We start from the raw sequence: 18,557 nt of genomic DNA, 5'->3' as shown, positions 1-18,557 counted from the left end.
TGGCTGCGTCGGGTCTTCCTTGCTGCACGCTGGCTTTCTCTAGTTGCAGCGAGCGGGGGCTACTGGAGCTACTCTTCGTTGTGGTGCGCAGGCTTCTCATTGCAGTGGCTTCTTTTGTTGCGGAGCACGCGCTCTAGGTGCACAGGCTCAGTAGTTGTGGCTCGTGAGCTCTAAAGCACAGGCTCAGTAGTTGTGGTACACGGCTTCGTTGCTCCGCGGCATGTGGGATCTTCCCAGACCAGGGCTCGAACCCTTGTCTCCTGCATTGGCAGGCGGATTCTTAACCACTGCGCCATCAGGGAAGCCCTTCATTATACTTTTTAAAAAACTTAAAACACTAGACAATTTTTAACAGACATTTATTTTAATAGGTGATGAGAATTAATGATTTGTATTCCATTCTTAAATATCATACATCTGTATCATCTCTGGTACAATAATTCCATGAAGTAATTATTGCTCTTTTTCTTTTAAGTGTGCTTCAAGAAGTTTATTTACTGGCTTAAGATCATATGTGTGTGTAGCAAATGGCCAAGCCAGGGAATCCCAGAGGTGTAATACCCATCTTCATGTTTTTGTTTAACCATTTATAAAATGCAAATTTGTAGGATTTTAACCCCCCTATCACCTAGGGACCATCTCTACCCCTCCACTGAAACTATAGGGATACCAGTGACTTCCCTCTTGCCCATTTCAATAGCTTCTTTTTAGCTTCTTTATTTGCCCTCTTCATCTTAGACAGTAGTGGCCACTGCTCCCTCTTGTACATTCCCATTGCCTCTTCATTCCTTTGCTGACATCTCTTTCTTACCCACTCTTTAATATTGACATATGTGGGGTTCTCTCCTTAGCCCTGTTAATTTAATTGATTTTGGTCCTGTGGCTTCAAGTATCTAGCCATGACTTTTCTTATGAACTTCAGATTCATATTTCCATTCACCTAGTGAATTCCTCCCCCTTGCTGGCTTGCAGAAACTTAAAACACATATTCCAAAATATGCTTTCCCATTTTCCACATTCTCTTGCAACTGTCCTGTAGTTGATCCATAGATGTCTCTATTACTGAACGATTAGTTAGTTATGCCCAATATCAAATATCTCCCTTTGTTTTTTCTGAGTTGTCTTTGATGTACATCTGACTTTATACAAGGGCAGTACTAGAGGGTTCTACTATTTGACTCATGTGTCCAAGGGACACCAGAATGAAGGCAGACTCTGGGATATAGTTAGAAATTTGTGTTTGGAGCTTTTAGTCGTAAGTCAAAGTGAGATACAATTCTCAGTGGGTGGCAATATTAGTGTCAGGTGCATAGCTAGTGATTTGAGTCAAGTAAGCAAGTCAGCCTACAAGATTTAATGGATTTGCAGTCCAGCAGTTCTTTCATCAAAGTTAAAGTAACTGACAAAGACAAATTGTTAACCAAACTTTCTGCTCGTTTTCCCTTTGAATTATTAAGCTAAACACAACTCCACTCCATATAGCTGTTGCTAGAGAACACTCTTAAGTCAAGACCTAATCTTAAATCAATCTAGATATCCTAGACTGGCCTTCATTTCAGTGACATTAGTAAACATTTGTATTCAGGAAGCTAGATTTGTTTTCTCCTCTGCGACATCTTTCTCCTCTGTGGCACACATCTTCTGAGGGCTAATGTGTTGGCAATAATTTAACACTTCTTGGAACCGGCTTTTGGAAGAAAGAAAGTTTGAAGATTGGTGAAGTTGTATCAGAAAGCAAGTTGTAGTTCCTTGCCAAGCATCAATGCAAGAACAAAAAGAACCTCTCCTTCTTAATTGTGTGCTGTTATTCCTCGTGGTTATCCACGCCAGATTTACAAGTCACAGTTGCAGCCCTTAAAAACATAAAATCATTAGCTCTAGGTGTCGTTACCCAATGGGAAATTATCTCTCGGTGCCCATTTCCACTCTCCCTTGTTTTAGTTAATAATAGCTCCTACAGTTTTTCCAGATTTCAAAAGCTCCTGGCATAGACTGAAGGTACTCAGTGAACTTGCAATGAATGAATAAACAGCAAGCTCTAATTTGCCTTTGTGCTAAAATTTGAACAAACATACAGAGGAAGACTTACTCTCTTTTCTCCTTTTAAGTAAACCACTTATGTCCCTCCCAGCCCCTGCCTTCTTTGGATGTCTAGGCTTTAAAGAGTGTCAGAACTTTCTGTGGCTTCTGTGCTTGTTCTCACTATATTCTGTGCTCAGAATTCATTAGCATCTCATTTAAAGCTTAAAGCAACCCATTGAGATGACTACCATTACTCTCCTAATTCCATACAGTTAAGTAACACATCTAGATCACTAACTTGGCCTGGTTGACTTCTGATTCTCTTCCTAACATTACTACGCATTATGATAAGAGCTTGTCTATTTGTTGTTCCTGGACGTCTTCTTTTCATCTGGGACCAATCAAGTGCGCAAGATTCTACGTGTTGGTTTGCTCTTAGAGAACTATGCTAACCCTTCTACCATTTTATTTTGACTTTAGCATATCCCTTTGGCTCTGATATTATCTCCTTGTTATAGAAACAGATTAAAGATGTGATTACCCTTGAATAAGAACTTTGCAAGAAAGGGTCTCAGAGAAGTTGTCCCGGATGGAAAATGAACCACAGATTGAAGGCAAAGACAAGATAGAAGGTAGACTTAGAAGAGAAGCAAAATATGGGTGGGAAGATGAATGAGAGAAGAGAACCAGATACAAAGGATATAGTTCCAAGGGGTTAGAATGTAAAAATAAATGGATTTAGATAAACCAAGTGGATGTAAAAATCACATTATAAGAAGAACATTTAGTTAGGTGGAATTATAATCTAAATAGGAAAAGGAATCATACCATTTTAAGACATTTGGACATATCAGAGAATGCTGCTATTTGGAATTTCTACAATTCATAAACGTCTTTTGAATTACCTTTTACTCAAACTCAAGTGCTAGAAATAAGAAATTATCTTTGAAAAATTGATTTTAAAAGAGGGATTTGAGAAAAGGAGAAGCAAATAGAATGGTAGCTATTAGTAGTCAACTTTACCAAGCTGAAGAAATTAGAATTCAATATTTTATATATTCCTCAACCTGATGCCGCCAGAACAGTTTGTGGGTTTAGGAACTTATCAGAAGAAGCCTGTGCACATGAGAAATCTTGTTATTTTGATTCTTGTAGCTAAACTGAATATGTATGGGAGAGCAACAATCTCCCTCCATATACCCATAAGAAATTGCAGATACTGAAAATAGTTGAGCAGACGTGCTATATTAAAAATGAAACTTGGTCCTGGAAAAAAAAGTGGAGAAATTAGATAGTGCTTATTAATCAAATATGGTTCAGTGGATATTTATTCAATAAATCTCAACTGTGCTAAAAACTGGACAGAGGCTGCTTCAGCCTGGCAATTTCATTATCTGCATACTCTATTAAAATAATTCTTCAAAACATACCCAGTTTTTTTTCTAAAACAATCTCGAGCTTCTCATCTAAATAATCAAACATAATTTTTGAAAAATGTCACATTCCACAGAATAAACTTAGAAACTGCCAACCCTGAACCCCTCCATTCAAACTACAGTCTTTTGAGGTTGAAAGCACAGAATTAGACTAAAAGACAATTTTCCTCAAGGTCTTGGGAAGTAGCCAGATGAATGTTTACAGTCCTTGCATTTGCGGACGTGCTGTTTTGCTGGCGTACATTCTTAGCTGCTTCACCCTATGCCTTTGTTCTAAGAGTCTTCTTTCTTCTAGCCTAGCTCAGGAATCCATTACCATTTAGATATTTCCTTTCCTAGTGCGGATTCTAAGTGTGATCATTTTAGCAAACACAAAGCCATTTATTGTGGGGTATGACATTAATTTAACATACTGCTCTAATTAACTGCTACATTTACTTCCCCGATGTACTGAATAGCTAAATTTATTTGATAAATACATTGGAGGAGGGTGAGAAATTAAATTTCTACATGGCTCACTTCAGTATTCATCCCAGCAATTTCCAAACTGTAATTTGATACAACAACTGCATTCGTTTTTCTGGTACCAAGAAAAAGCCGAGGAGATACAGGCAAGGCCTCCCCTAGTGATTGAGGTGTCACTGGGAGCAAACACCAACCCTTCCCATTAATAGTGATCCCCAGAACTGTCATTTATTTCCAAATAGTTGAAAAAGAAACAGGAATCTCTATGTAAACATATTTCAGGGTTTTTGTTAATAGGAAACTGAACAGTATAGAATGCTGTCCTTTTTTGGATTGTACTCCAAAACCATTATATGAATATATATTTCCTAGGGTAAGGGAATATTTAGGTATGCAGAGTTTTAATGGCCACCATGTTACTTCACATTTTCTTTCATATATGAGTTTCTGTAAGTAGACCAACAGCTTACTGTTGGTCTCTAATCTGTAGAAAATTTTGATTAAAGGTGGTTTATATTAGCAGAAGTCATACAGCTTTTTGGGTGGAGGTATCTTGAAGCTTAGAGCAGTGGTAGAAGAGTAGGGGCAGGGGAGGGATGCTATACAGCTGCCTCAGATAACCTTGCTAGAAATTGTGTGTGGTGAGACATACACTTAGAATTGTCACTGGTAATTCCAGTGAGGATAAGGAACTACAGAGAGATTGATGATGAAAGCAAAAATATAATTAATGTTTATGTTATAAAATATTTGTATTTTAAATATAAAAGTGTCACTCTGACAGAGTGTACTCATCAGACAGTTGCCAAAAGGCAGTCTAGTGCGCTCTCACAAACAGTGCAAAAAGTAGCATCAATGGAACATAATTTTATTGAGGATGGTACAATATCTACATTTTTAGCCACTTGTGGAACAAATATGTGTGGCCAAAGGAATGTATCTTCAACTGAATCTGCATTTAATCTAGACCTTTCATGGATTATGACATTTTTTTAATGTGTATCCCAAAAGGTGAGATTGCAAGTAGAGACCGCTTCAGCAGTATTTTCTTCTCGACAAGGCAGACACAGAAATCTCACTCATCTTGTGCCTGTGTTAATGTGCTAACAAACTGAACTGAAGGGACATGAGGGAGGATATAATGAAGATTTCATTTTTGGTTTCTTGTCCTAAGCATAAAAGTGGCAGTGTTCTCTATCTCCTGTATGAAAATAACAGTACTGGACTAATATCAGGGCAGGTGCATATTATTGCATTTTTATTTGCACTGATAAATTTTTTTTCTTTTTTTTATTTATTTGTTTTATATTTTTTAACATCTTTATTGGAGTATAATTGCTTTACAATGGTGAGTTAGTTTCTGCTTTATATCAAAGTGAATCAGCTATATATATACATATATCACCATATCTCCTCCCTCTTGCATCTCCCTCCCTCCCACCCTCCCTATCCCACCCCTCTAGCTGGTCAAAAAGCACTGAGCTGATCTCCCTATGCTATGTGGCTGCTTCCCACTGGCTATCTGTTTTACATTTGGTAGTGTATATATGTCCATGCCACTGTCTCACTTCGTCCCAGCTTACCCTTCCCCTTCAGGTGTCCTCAAGTCCATTCTCTACGTCTGCGTCTTTATTCCTGTCCTGCCCCTAGGTTCTTCAGAACCATTTTTTTTTTTTTTTTTTTAGATTCCACATCTATGTGTTAGCATACGGTATTTGTTTTTCTCTTTCTAACTTGCTTCACTCTGTATGACAGTCTCTATGTCCATCCACCTCACTACAAATAAATCAATTTCGTCTCTTTTTATGGCTGAGTGTTATTCCATTGTATTTATGTCTCACATCTTCTTTATCCATTCATCTGTCGATGGACACTTAGGTTGCTTCCATATCCTGGCTATTGTAAATAGAACTGCAATGAACATTGTGGTACATGGCTCTTTTTGAATTATGGTTTTCTCAGAGTATAAGCCCAGTAGTGAGATTGCTGGGTCATATGGTAGTTCTATTTTTAGTTTTTTAAGGAACCTCCACACTGTTCTCCATAGTGGCTGTATCAATTTACATTCCAACAAACCGTGCAAGAGGGTTCCCTTTTCTCCACACCCTCTCCAGCATTTATTGTTTGTAGATTTTTTGATGGCTATTCTGACTGGTATGAGGTGATACCTCATTGCAGTTTTGATTTGCATTTGTCTAATGATTAGTGATGTTGAGCATCCTTTCATGTGTTTGTTGGCAATCTGTATATCTTCTTTTGTCTATTTAGGTCTATTTAGGTCTTCTGCCTGTTTTTGGATTGGGTTGTTTGTTTTTTTGATATTGAGCTACATGTGCTGCTTGTAAATTTTGGAGATTAATCCTTTGTCAGTTGCTTCATTTGCAAATATTTTCTCCCATTCTGAGGGTTGTCTTTTTGTCTTGCTTATTTTTTCTTTTGCTGTGCAAAAGCTTTTAAGTTTCATTAGGTCCCATTTGCTTATTTTTGTTTGTATTTCCATTTCTCTAGGAGATGGGTCAAAAAGGATTTTGCTCTGATTTATGTCGTAGAGTGTTCTGCCTATGTTTTCCTCTAAGAGTTTAATAGTGTCTGGCCTTACATTTAGGTATTTCATCCATTTTGAGTTTATTTTTGTGTATAGTGTTAGGAGTGTTCTAATTTCATTCTTTTACATGTAGCTGTCCCGTTTTCCCAGCACCACTTACTGAAGAGGCTTTCTTTTCTCCATTGTATATTCTTACCTCCTTTATCAAAGATAAGGTGACCATATGTGTGTGGGTTTATCTCTGGGCTTTCTATCCTGTTCCATTGATCTATATTTCTGTTTTTGTGTCAATACCATACTGTCTTGATTACTGTAGCTTTGTAATATAGCCTGAAGTCAGGGAGCCTGATTCCTCTAGCTCCATTTTTCTTTCTCAAGATTGCATTGGCTATTAGGGTCTTTGTGTTTCCATGCATATTGTGAAATTTTTTGTTCCAGTTCTGTGAAAAATGCCATTGATAGTTTGATAGGGATTGCACTGAATATGTAAATTGCTTTGGATAGTAGAGTCATTTTCACAGTGTTGATTCTTCCAATCCAAGAGCATGGTATATCTCTCCATCTGTTTGTATCATCTTTAACTTCTTTTATCAGTGTCTTATAGTTTTCTGCATACAGGTCTTTTGTCTCCTCACGTAGGTTTATTCCTATGTAACTTACTCTTTTCATGGCAATGGTAAATGGGAGTGTTCCCCTAATTTCTCTTTCAGATTTTTCATCATTAGTGTGTAGGAAAGCAAGAGATTTCTGTACATTAATGTTGTATCCTGCTACTTTATCAAATTCATTGATTAGCTCTAGTAGTTTTCTGGTAGCATCTTTAGGATTCTCTATGTATAGTATCATGTCATCTACAAAGTGACAGTTTTACTTCTTCTTTTCTGATTTGGATTCCTTTTATTTCTTTTTCTTCTCTGATTGCTGTGGCTAAAAATTCCAAAACTATGTTGAATAATAGTGGTGAGCATGGACAACCAATAATAGTGGTGAGAGTGGAACAAGAGTTCCCGATCTTAGAGGAAATGGTTTCAGTTTTTCACCCTTGAGAATGATGTTGGCTGTGGGTTTGTCATATATGGCCTTTATTATGTTGAGGTAAGTTCCCTCTACACCTACTTTCTGGAGGGTTTTTATCATAAATGGGTGTTGAATATGTCGAAAGCTTTTTCTGCATCTATTGAGATGATCATATGGTTTTTCTCCTTCAATTTGTTAATATGGTGTATCACGTTGATTGATTTGCGTAGATTGAAGAATCCTTGCATTCCTGTGATAAACCCCACTTGATCATGGTGTATGATCCTTTTAATGTGCTGGTGAATTCTGTTTCCTAGTATTTTGTTGAGGATTTTTGCATCACTGTTAATCAGTGATATTGGCCAGTAGTTTTCTTTCTTTGTGACATCCTTGTCTGGTTTTGGTATCAGGGTGATGGTGGCCTTGTAGAATGAGTTTTGCAGTGTTCCTCCCTCTGCTATATTTTGGAAGAGTTTGAGAAGGGTAGCTGTTAGCTCTTCTCTAAATGTTTGATAGAATTCTCCTGTGAAGCCATCTGGTCCTGGGCTTTTGTTTGTTGAAAGATTTTTAATCCCAGTCTCAATTTCAGTGCTTGTGATTGGTCTGTTTATATTTTCTATTTCTTCCTGGTTCGGTCTCACAAGGTTGTGTTTTTCTAAGAATTTGTCCATTTCTTCTAGGTTGTCCATTTTATTGGCATATAGTTGCTTGCAATAATCTCTCATGATCCTTTGTATTTCTGCAGTGTCAGTTGTTACTTCTCCTTTTTCATTTGTAACTCTACTGATTTGAGTTTTCTCCCTTTTTTTCTTGATGAAAGTAGCTAATGGTTTATCAATTTTGTTTATCTTCTCAAAGAACCAGCTTTTAGTTTTATTGATCTTTACTATCATTTCCTTCATTTCTTTTTCATTTATTTCTGATCTGATCTTTATGATTTCTTTCCTTCTGCTAACTCTGGAGTTTTTTTGTTCTTCTTTCTCTAATTGCTTTAGGAATAAGGTTAGGTTGTTTATTTGAGATGTTTCTTGTTTCTTAAGGTAGGATTGCATTGCTATAAACTGCCCTCTTAGAACTGCTTTTGCTGCATCCCAAAGTTTTTGCGTCGTCCTGTTTTAATTGTCATTTGTTTCTAGGTTTTTTGATTTCCTCTTTGATTTCTTCAATGATCTCTTGATTATTTAGTAGTGAATTGTTTAGCCTCCATGTGTTTGTATTTTTTACAGATTTTTTTTCCTGTAATTGATATCTAGTCTCATAGCATTGTGGTCAGAACAGATACTTGATACAATTTCAATATTCTTAGATTTACCAGGGCTTGATTTGTGACCCAAGATATGATCTATCCTGGAGAATGTTCCATGAGCACTTGAGAAGAAAGTGTATTCTGTTGTTTTGGGATGGAATGTCCTATAAATGTCAATTAAAGCTATCTGATCTATTGTGTCATTTAAAGCTTGTGTTACCTTATTTATTTTCATTTTGGATGATCTGTGCCTTGGTGTAAGTGAGGTGTTAAAGTCCCCCACTATTATTGTGTTACTGTCGATTTCCTGTTTTATAGCTGTTAGCATTTGCTTTAAGTATTGAGGTGTTCCTATGTTGGGTGCATGTATATTTACAATTGTTATATCTTCTTCTTGGATTGATCCCTTGATCATTATGTAGTGTCCTTCATTGTCTCTTGTAATAGTCTTTATTTTAAAGTCTACTTTGTCTGATATGAGAATTGCTACTCCAGCTTCTTTTGATTTCCATTTGCATGGAATATCTTTTTCTATCCCCTCACTTTCAGTCTGTATGTGTTCCTAGGTCTCAAGTGGGTGTCTTGTAGACAGCCTGTATATGGGTCTTGTTTTTGTATCCATTGAGCCAGTCTATGTCTTTTGGTTGGAGCATTTAATCCATTTACATTTAAGGTAGTTATCGATATGTATGTTCCTATTATCATTTTCTTAATTGTTTTGGGTTTGTTATTGTAGGTCTTTTCCTTCCCTTCTGTTTCCTGTCTAGAGAAGTTCCTTTAGCATTTGTTGTAAAGCTGGTTTGGTGGTGCTGAATTCTCTTAACTTTTCTTGTCTGTAAAGGTTTTAATTTCTCCGTTGAATCTGAATGACAGCCTTGCTGGTATAGAGTAATCTTGGTTGTGGGTTTTTCCCTTTCATCACTTTAAATATGTCCTGCCATACCCTTCTGGTTTGCGGAGTTTCTGCTGAAAGGTCAGCTGTCAACCTTATGTGGATTCCCTTGTATGTTATTTGTTGCTTTTCCCTTGCTGCTTTTAATATTTTTTCTTTGTATTTAATTTTTAATAGTTTGATTAATATGTGTCTTTGTGTGTTTCTCCTTGGATTTATCCTGTATGGGACTCTGCACTTCCTGGACTTGATTATTTCCTTTCCCATATTAAGGAAGTTTTTAAGTATAATCTCTTCAAATATTTTCTCAGTCCCTTTCTTTTTCTCTTCTTCTTCTGGGACCCCTATAATTCGAATGTTGGTGTTTTTAATTTTGTCCCAGATGTCTCTGAGACTGTCCTCAATTCTTTTCATTCTTTTTTCTGCTCTGTGGTAGTTATATCCCCTATTTTATCTTCCAGGTCAGTTTTCTGTTCTTCTGCCTCAGTTATTCTGCCATTGATTCCTTCTAGAGAATTTTTAATTTCATTTATTGTGTTGTTCATCATTGTTTTTTGCCCTTTAGTTCTTCTCTGTCCTTGTTAAATGTTTCTTGTATTTTTTCCTTCTATTTCCAAGGTTTTGGATCATCTTTAGTATCACTACTCTGAATTCTTTTTCAGGTAGACTGCCTATTTCCCCTTCATTTGTTTCTACTGGTAGGTTTTAACCTTGCTCTTTCATCTGCTGTGTGTTTCTCTATCTTCTTATTTTGCTTAACTTACTGTGTTTGGGGTCTCCTTTTCACAGGGTGCACATTCATAGTCCCATTGTTTTTGGTGTCTGCCCCCCGGTGGGTAAGGTTGGTTCAGTGGGTTGTGTAGGCTTCCTGGTGGAGGGGACTAGTGCCTGTGTTGTGGTGAGTGAGGCTGGATCTTGTCTTTCTGGTGGGCAGGACTGCATCCAGTGGTATGTTTTGTGGTGTCTGTGACCTTATTATTATTTTAGGCAGCCTCTCTGGTAATGGGTGGGGCTGTGTCCCTGTCTTGCTAGTTGTTTGGCATGGGGTGTCCAGCACTGTAGCTTGCTGGTCATTGAGTGGAACTGGGTCTTTCCACTGAGACGGACATCTCTGGGAGAGCTTTCACCATTTGATATTACATGGAGCCAGGAGGTCTCTGGTGGACCAGTGTCCTGAACTTGGCTCTCCCACCTCAGAGGCACAAGGCTGACACCTGCCTGGAGCACCAAGACCCTGTCAGCCACATGGCTCAGAAGATAAGGGAGAAAAAAGGATGGATGGATGGATGGAAGGAAGGAAGGAAGGAAGGAAGGAAGGAAGGGAGGAAATAGTTATTAAAATAAAAAATGAAAAATTATTAAAAATAAAAAAATTAAAAGTAATAAAAGAAAGAAAGAAAGAAGAGAGCAACCAAACCAAATAACAAATCCACCAATGGTAACAAGCGCTATAAACTATACTAAAAAAAAAAATGGACAGACAGAACTCTAGGACAAATGGTAAAACAAAGTTATACAGACTTAATAACACAAAGAAGCATACACATACACACTCACAAAAAGTAAAAAGGAAGAAAATATATATATATATCTTTTGGGAAGTCTGAGGTCTTCTGCCAGCATTCAGTAGGTTTTGTAGGAGTTGTTCCACATGTAGATGTATTTCTGATGTATTTGTGGGGAGGAAGGTGAGCTCCATGTCTTACTCCTCCACCATCTTGAAGGTCTCCTGAATTTGCACTTATTCAAAACCTTGCCCACCCATCCCCTAGCACACACACCCACAGTCCTCTTTGGGATCCATGGCTTTCCATACCAGCCGCCTGAGTTAAGTTGCAGGCACTGGCCATGGAAAGCATCTGCATTAGCTAGTCAGCTAATGAGGGGACTGACCCTTTGATGCTGGCATCACTAATGTCAGATCTTAACTACCTAAGCTCACAACTCAAAGCCCTACTCTGACATGAGAGAGTTTCACTATTAACTCCCAATGAGATGGCCTCCTGTTGCGTTCTTAAAGATAATTATGATGATGCTGATTTCTGGTTTTGTCACGGAGGAGAAGCGTATATGGATATGTGACCAATAATAATTTTATACAAAATGTACTGTTACATTAAGACATTGAAATAATTTTAAGTGAACTGAAAACAGAAAGCATCCACTTCTCATATTTTTCGATCAATTTTTAGGTCCTGTAGATGTCAATATTCTAGCTAAATGTAATCCCTGCTTATCAAATCCATGTAAAAATGATGGCACCTGTAACAATGATCCAGTTGACTTTTATCGCTGCACCTGTCCATATGGTTTCAAGGTAAGTAGAAGCTGTTGTGGGAACCAAGATCTGAAAACGTAGCTTTCCTTGGTGGGTCTTTATTATTCTGTTGTGCTTTCTCTATGTGCTGAGAACTACTTTATTTACACTCAATTTGACCATTCCTTGTCCAGGGGCAGGACTGTGATGTTCCAATTCATGCATGCATCAGTAACCCATGTAAACATGGAGGAACTTGCCACTTAAAAGAAGGAGAAAAAGATGGCTTCTGGTAGGTCATTGGTCTGTGATCTTCTGTGTCTGATGTATTGGAGCAAGAATAAGCAAAGATTCATTTTTCCTTTTTAAATCCAAGGGCTTTATTTTGAAAAGAGTACCAGAAATTCTGTTCATAAGGAAAGTATGTATTAGTCCCTTGTAGAGATATTTCGATATAAAAACAAATTGAGACATTACAGTATTTTCAGCTCAGGATGCTACAAAGCCAAGCAATTTTAAAACACTCAAATGCGTACATTGGAACTAATCAAGTCAGATTAGGTCAAGACAAATTAGTGGCTCTGTTAAGCTAATTAATAGTCAAATAGTCCCCTACTGCAAGGCATATATCCATCTGTTGTTTTGTGTGTTGCTTTAACAGACTGTGTGTAATGATAAGATGTGGGTCCCATTGAAACAGAAAAGTAATGACTCATTTCCAAGCCACAATATGTGTAGACAAACATGCTGTGAACATTTTTAATCGGGAGTTATTTAATCATACAATACAGTTACTTCAGATCTACTTCATGAATCATGAAACAGAGTTTTTACAATGAAAACTAATAACTTCACATAAGAATGCTAATCTACTACTAAAGCTTGTTAGAAATACCACTTTTTATAATACATATACTTCATTTCTGCCTTCTGTTATGAAGTTGTCTGTTTTTCATCAAGCCTTTACTCAAAGATTATTCTGATGCCTAGCAAGATGAAAGGTACAATGTATTATGCCAGTGAAAAATTGTATTTGTTGAGAGTTAAAGAGAATATTCATATTTTATAATTGCAAGGAAGACAAAGTTTTATTTTCAGATTTCTTTTTTGCTTTGACACATCAAGAACATTAAACGTAGGTTAGTAAGTGTAATTTTAAAAAAATCAGAATCATTCCTCCTCATTTATGAGCAAATAAGCATGAATTATTTTATTAGAATACAACTAGAGATTAAGATATCTAGGGCTGTAGAATAAACTTTTCTCATCCTTTATACCTGCAAATGTATTGGATTTATTGACTTATAGGACCATGGGGCCATTTGCCATCTTGCAGCCAGCATAAATTTTCTTTCTCAAGTTGTTTCTGATTTGGGGCATGTTACCTTAAATTGATGCTTACAATGTGTCATTTAAAAGCATTTAAAAAATCAATTTCTTGTCGTTAAAAGCTCTGTAATTGATGAGTGTATTTAGTTTTTTTCAATATTTAGACCATATGGTTTGGAAATATAGGAAGGTGTCTTTTGTCTTTTCTTCCCCTGGCATTCAGGTGTATTTGTGCTGATGGATTTGAAGGAGAAAATTGTGAAATCAATGTTGATGACTGTGAAGATAATGACTGTGAAAATAACTCTACATGCGTCGATGGAATTAATAACTACACATGCCTTTGCCCACCTGAGTACACAGGTAGGAAGACTAGGAAATGCTATTCCATCAATCTGTGTATCTGTTTGAAAGCACCACTGGCACTATGCTGCATGTGTTTAGTAGACCATTGTATTATTCAATAATTGATAGGTGTTTTGGAAATTAGGTGTAATGTAATAACAGAGTTAAAGATGGTTTCAGCCAACCAAATAAAAGTCCTGGGGAGCTCAGTTAGAACATAAGCATCCATCATAAAGTAATACTTTCCAGCACAAAGGAAATTATCATACTGAAGCTTTTAGTCCCACAACTGAATGACATTTTCATGCAAAGCACTTTTCCTATGCAGACCAACCCACCGATACATATGTGAAAAGGGAGCATTTCTTTACATAGGCAAAGAATAACCAAGCATTTGAGATTCTTCGTGTCCATACTTGTTTATTCATCAGTGAGTGTTTGCATGTAGCAACTCATGTCCTTCAAAACAGATCACATTAGGAAGATACTGATCGCTTTGGGTAATCTTATCAGACCATTCTCCCCCCACCCCACCTTTTTTTTTTCTATCTTGATACAAAATGTCAGGAATAAAGGTGGTAACTCTCATGAGACTATCCAAACTGCTAAACTTCTGCCCTGGATAAACCAATTTGCTATAAAGTCAACATCAAGTTTATAACTTACTTATTATGTCAGAATATCTATTTTGATCAATTTTTGTGGCTATGAATAAGAAACTTCATAGTTACATTCTTAATAAACCATTTAGTTTTAAAATTGGTAGAGAAAAGGAGAATGTTACATATTTTATTTGTAAGAAAAAATGGAGAAGTAGATTCTGTCACTCTATTCAAAGTTACCATTTTCATTCGGCTGGGTATTTTTCATTAATTGTATTTATTTCCATATACATAGTTAAGATATCAGAGGGTAAAATAGCTACTTGGATGACTGAGGTTAACATCCCTAGACATGAAAAATGGAAGCACATCTGTATGATTAATTTTCCCAGGGATTTGTTAGAAAAGCACTGAAATTTAAGCTTTTAAATACTCAAACTTTGCATTTTAAGAGGTACTTTCTTGATGGGAAGATGCTAAATAGAATAGTGAGTTTTTGTTTTGATATCCCGGGTCTGTTTGAGAGATTCGTCAGCTGCCTTTTCTATGGTATGATTTTGTTTTTTCACACCTGTGAAGTACCTGATGCCATATGAAGTAATATACTGAGTTTCCAGTAGAAATTTTAACATGTATCACCAGTTACTCTATTATATACATATATAGCACTTGGACTACTTAGTGGCCAGAATTTGAATTCTTTGTTATTTTGCATTAATTAAGGATAGCAAGTATGTCTAATATGCACCCATTCTAACATAGCTAGGAAGAGTTTAGGTGTTACGTAGCTTTGACACTCACACGAGTTTTACTTGTGTCACACCTCACATACATGCCATTAGCCTGAGTGCACTGATTCTCGAGCCCTTGGAGCTACCCCGAGAATCTGAGTTTTTCTGGTTGGGCTAATTTAGACTTACACAAGCAGCCCAACGCTTGCACCAAAATCTGTAGCTAGTACCTTCTTAGAGATAGTTCTCTATCCTGTCATTGTTCTGATAATTATAGGAAGAACTTAATTCACTTAATGTCAGAGACCTCTTTAAACTAACCTACTCTGACCAGGACAAATTGGATCCGAGTATTTTCAGCACAGTTTGGTTAGCCAATGTGTTCCTGAGCACAGAAACCAGGAATTTTTCTATATCCCCTTACCAATGAAAACCTAGACCTGACAGCACTGCTGTATTCAGATGCTTAATACCTTTTCTATGATAGTTTACATAAAGTGGCAGTCTCTTCTGAGTTGGTTTGGTTGGGTCCGCCTTTGGCTTTAGATGTGCTCTACTTCATTCCTTATGCATCTCTTTGAGTCTGTGTTTTACCTTCTCTCCCTTTGTTTTCCAAGCTCCCTTCCTACACCTGATCTTCTTAAACACGTTTTCTGCATCCTAAAGTGATTCAGTTCAGTGCAACTTCCTCTGAAAAGTATTATGAAGCTTCATTTCCCTGTGTCAGATCTCTTTCTTTGAAACACATCCAAAAAATTCCAAAGCTTATTAGCACAACCACTTTAGAGCCAAAACGTGACATCTATAAAAGCTATCATGTGGGAACCTGCCATGACTATTTGTCAAGGGCCATTTGGTGCTCAACAAGAATTGAGACTCCTCTGGTTTTTTCAGTCATATCTATTGCAGGTATCAGTTTGCCTTAATTCGGGCTAAGGATAAACATTGCACTCTATAGAAAGTTCATAGCGTACAAAACATGAAGATACTATCACTATAACTTTGGGTTGGGTTTTGTGGGAAGTGAAGAGTTTTGCAAATTGGCATTAGAGCAGATACCTAAATCAGACATATTTGTAAATTATCTATTAGCTGTAGCATTTTTGTCCATATGTGAAATGAGCTCATTTACAAAGTATCAAACAACCATCTGCAGATTTTGAAATCAGTGGCACATAAATGGCCTTTAATTATAGGAGGTTATAAATTGTACTCCAGAGCTTTATATCCTGCTTCATCCAAGTCTGCAGTTAGGGAGGCATTTTCTTATATTGTGGCTGTATTGTTTTTGATTTAAGTTTGGAATCTGATTAATGAGCATGAGATCTTGGAACAGAACCCCTACTGTGCTCAGAGAATATAATAATGTTGTCACTGCTTAAAAATCATTCAAGTTATAAGCTGCTTTTCTGTTTGGAGATTTTTTTTTTACTCTGTATCTCTGAGGCATTCAGTGAGAAAATGAACTCTCTAGTAGGAACAAATAAGACTTCATAGGAAAAACTTGTAAATTAATATGGTGAAAGTTTTTACATTTGGCACCCACGTTAAGAATCAGAATGGATATGATATATTAATAGAGAAAATTCAAAGATCTGAAAGCAGTCTGACAGAGAGGTCATGATATGATGGGCAGGCTGTAAAACATGGCTACATGTGTTCAAAATAAAATGAACCACTGTTGGGAAATTTATTAAATTTATTTAAGCCCATGTAACCAGAACTTCACAGTAAATAGTTATTGATTTATTATAGGACAAAACTCTGTCCTTTCCTGCTGCAGGGATTGACAACATAAATTTTAAGGGTCAGTATTGTTTTTCTGTTATGTAACCGTTACTATCCCTTCCCCACCGAAAGCATCCAAACTGTTATTTTCTACCTAATTCAATCCATCATCTGTCCTATGTATAACATATGACTGTTGATTGCTAGTATTCTTCAGACAAGATTTTTGAGAAGTTTAATTCACTATGATTCTAAATTAAAATCACTATGCTAAGGATTAACAAGACACTGAAATTGCTAAACAAATAATTTAAAAATTCACTCCAGGGTTTTAATAGTGGATCGAGAGATTGTGTTTTTGGTGATGATTGGTCATTCTTTTAAAATCAATATTATATCCTTTCTAAAAATAAGGCATTTCTTAAAAGTAAAGTTTTAAAAACTTCCTCAAATTGCACTAGCCCAAAACTTATAAAAGTGAACATTGTAAGTATGGCACCCCTGCAATGTTGAAAAACTTGACACCTTTTCTTAAGCTCTGGTATGAATTCAGGTATTGCATTGAAAAATGTGGTTTTGAATATTTCCTAAGAGCCAGAACCCTGGATCTGCTGTGTCAAGACTATGTTTCTTAATTAACCCTCTTCTCACAGGACCACATACAAAGATGACACAAAATTGATCACATTTTAACCATGGGGTATTGCTTAATGGGATGGCATACATTCAGTAAATGAAAGTTTCCATACGAGTTGGTTGTGTAAAGGCTTAGAATGTATTTTGTGGAAAAAAATTCAGAACATTTAAATTTTTCCATTTTGTACCATTTTCTCTCTGTTTTCCAAATCTCCAATGCCCGCACACAAACCATTATGTACACATCTTACAAAGTAAAGTTGCCTGTTGTTAAATCACCGGTTTAGCCACAGATCTCTTGCTGCCTGTGATGGCATCTGCCTTTTACCTCATTTTCTCCTTGTTTGTGCGTTTGGCCCGGCTGTAGGTAAGAAATCTAAGCCTTGCTTCAGTTTGCTCTCTCACCCTGGGCTTCTCTGTTGTTGATGCTGTGCTTTGGCTTCCTGTGCTCCGCTGTGTACTGCAATGTAAAACGTCTTTTGTCTCTTCTGTCTTTGTTGCTGCCAGCTGCTAATCTGAATGAGGTGGAAAAAGGTTAGTTGCCTTTTAAGTCTATTATTTTATTTTAGTTTCCCTCTTTCTTTCAGAGCTACATAGATTTCATGGTGTGGACATGGTAAAAGGAATGTTGACAAAAATGAAATCTGAGATCAATATGTCAAATCAGTCATTCAGATCCTTGATATGTAGATAGCTATGCCAAACAGTATAAAGAGGGTATCTGAAATGCACTCTACCAATTTCCGGAAGACTGTGAAAGAAATTCTCTGAGTGGGCAGAAGAAGTGGCTAAAAATAAAGACTAATGCTTTCTAGTTTCTACTTGTCTGTATGCTTTTCCTTTTTTAAAGGTATCCCAAACATGTATTCTTTTTATCATGAAAAACATGTCATTTAGTACAGTACATAGGCTGTAGCTAGAAAAAAATTTAAATAGTGAGAATTTTCCCATAACTTTCAATTAATATCTTTAGTAATTTGAAACATGAAAAGCATTAAAAGATATATACATTTATTAAAACATTTTATAGAATAAAAATTACAAAGCCCAAGAGGTTGATTTATAAAATGACATTGTCAAACTCATAGAATGTCACGAGTACTAGGCAGTGTTTTTAAAGCATAAAAAGAGCCATATCTAATCATTGACACTTTATGGTCTTCATGGCTTTCCAAATACCTCAAGGCCCAGGAAAGGAAGTCCTGTAGTGCTCAGGGTGATCAGCATGTCTGGGGAATCATCATGAAATCTTTGTTAAATTTTTATCTTAAAGATTCAGAATTATACCTAATAACATTGTATTTTC

The 18,557-nt window shown here is 36.6% G+C and overlaps 1 protein-coding gene across 1 annotated transcript in view; it reads left to right on the top strand.

The window, feature by feature from the left end:
* Positions 1-18,557, top strand: part of SLIT2 (slit guidance ligand 2) — a 374,063-nt gene that overhangs the window by 317,958 nt on the left and 37,548 nt on the right. Inside the window, exons 25-27 of the mRNA XM_065877254.1 lie at positions 11,816-11,940; positions 12,075-12,172; positions 13,433-13,572. Of these exons, the coding sequence (XP_065733326.1) occupies positions 11,816-11,940; positions 12,075-12,172; positions 13,433-13,572 (363 nt within the window). The remainder of the gene's footprint in view (positions 1-11,815; positions 11,941-12,074; positions 12,173-13,432; positions 13,573-18,557) is intronic.

The sequence above is a fragment of the Phocoena phocoena genome, chromosome 5 (genome assembly GCF_963924675.1).
Source record: "Phocoena phocoena chromosome 5, mPhoPho1.1, whole genome shotgun sequence".
Taxonomy (NCBI): Eukaryota; Metazoa; Chordata; class Mammalia; order Artiodactyla; family Phocoenidae; genus Phocoena; species Phocoena phocoena.
The sequence above is the reverse complement of the archived record's forward strand: the minus strand, read 5'-3'. Positions and strand labels throughout refer to the sequence as shown.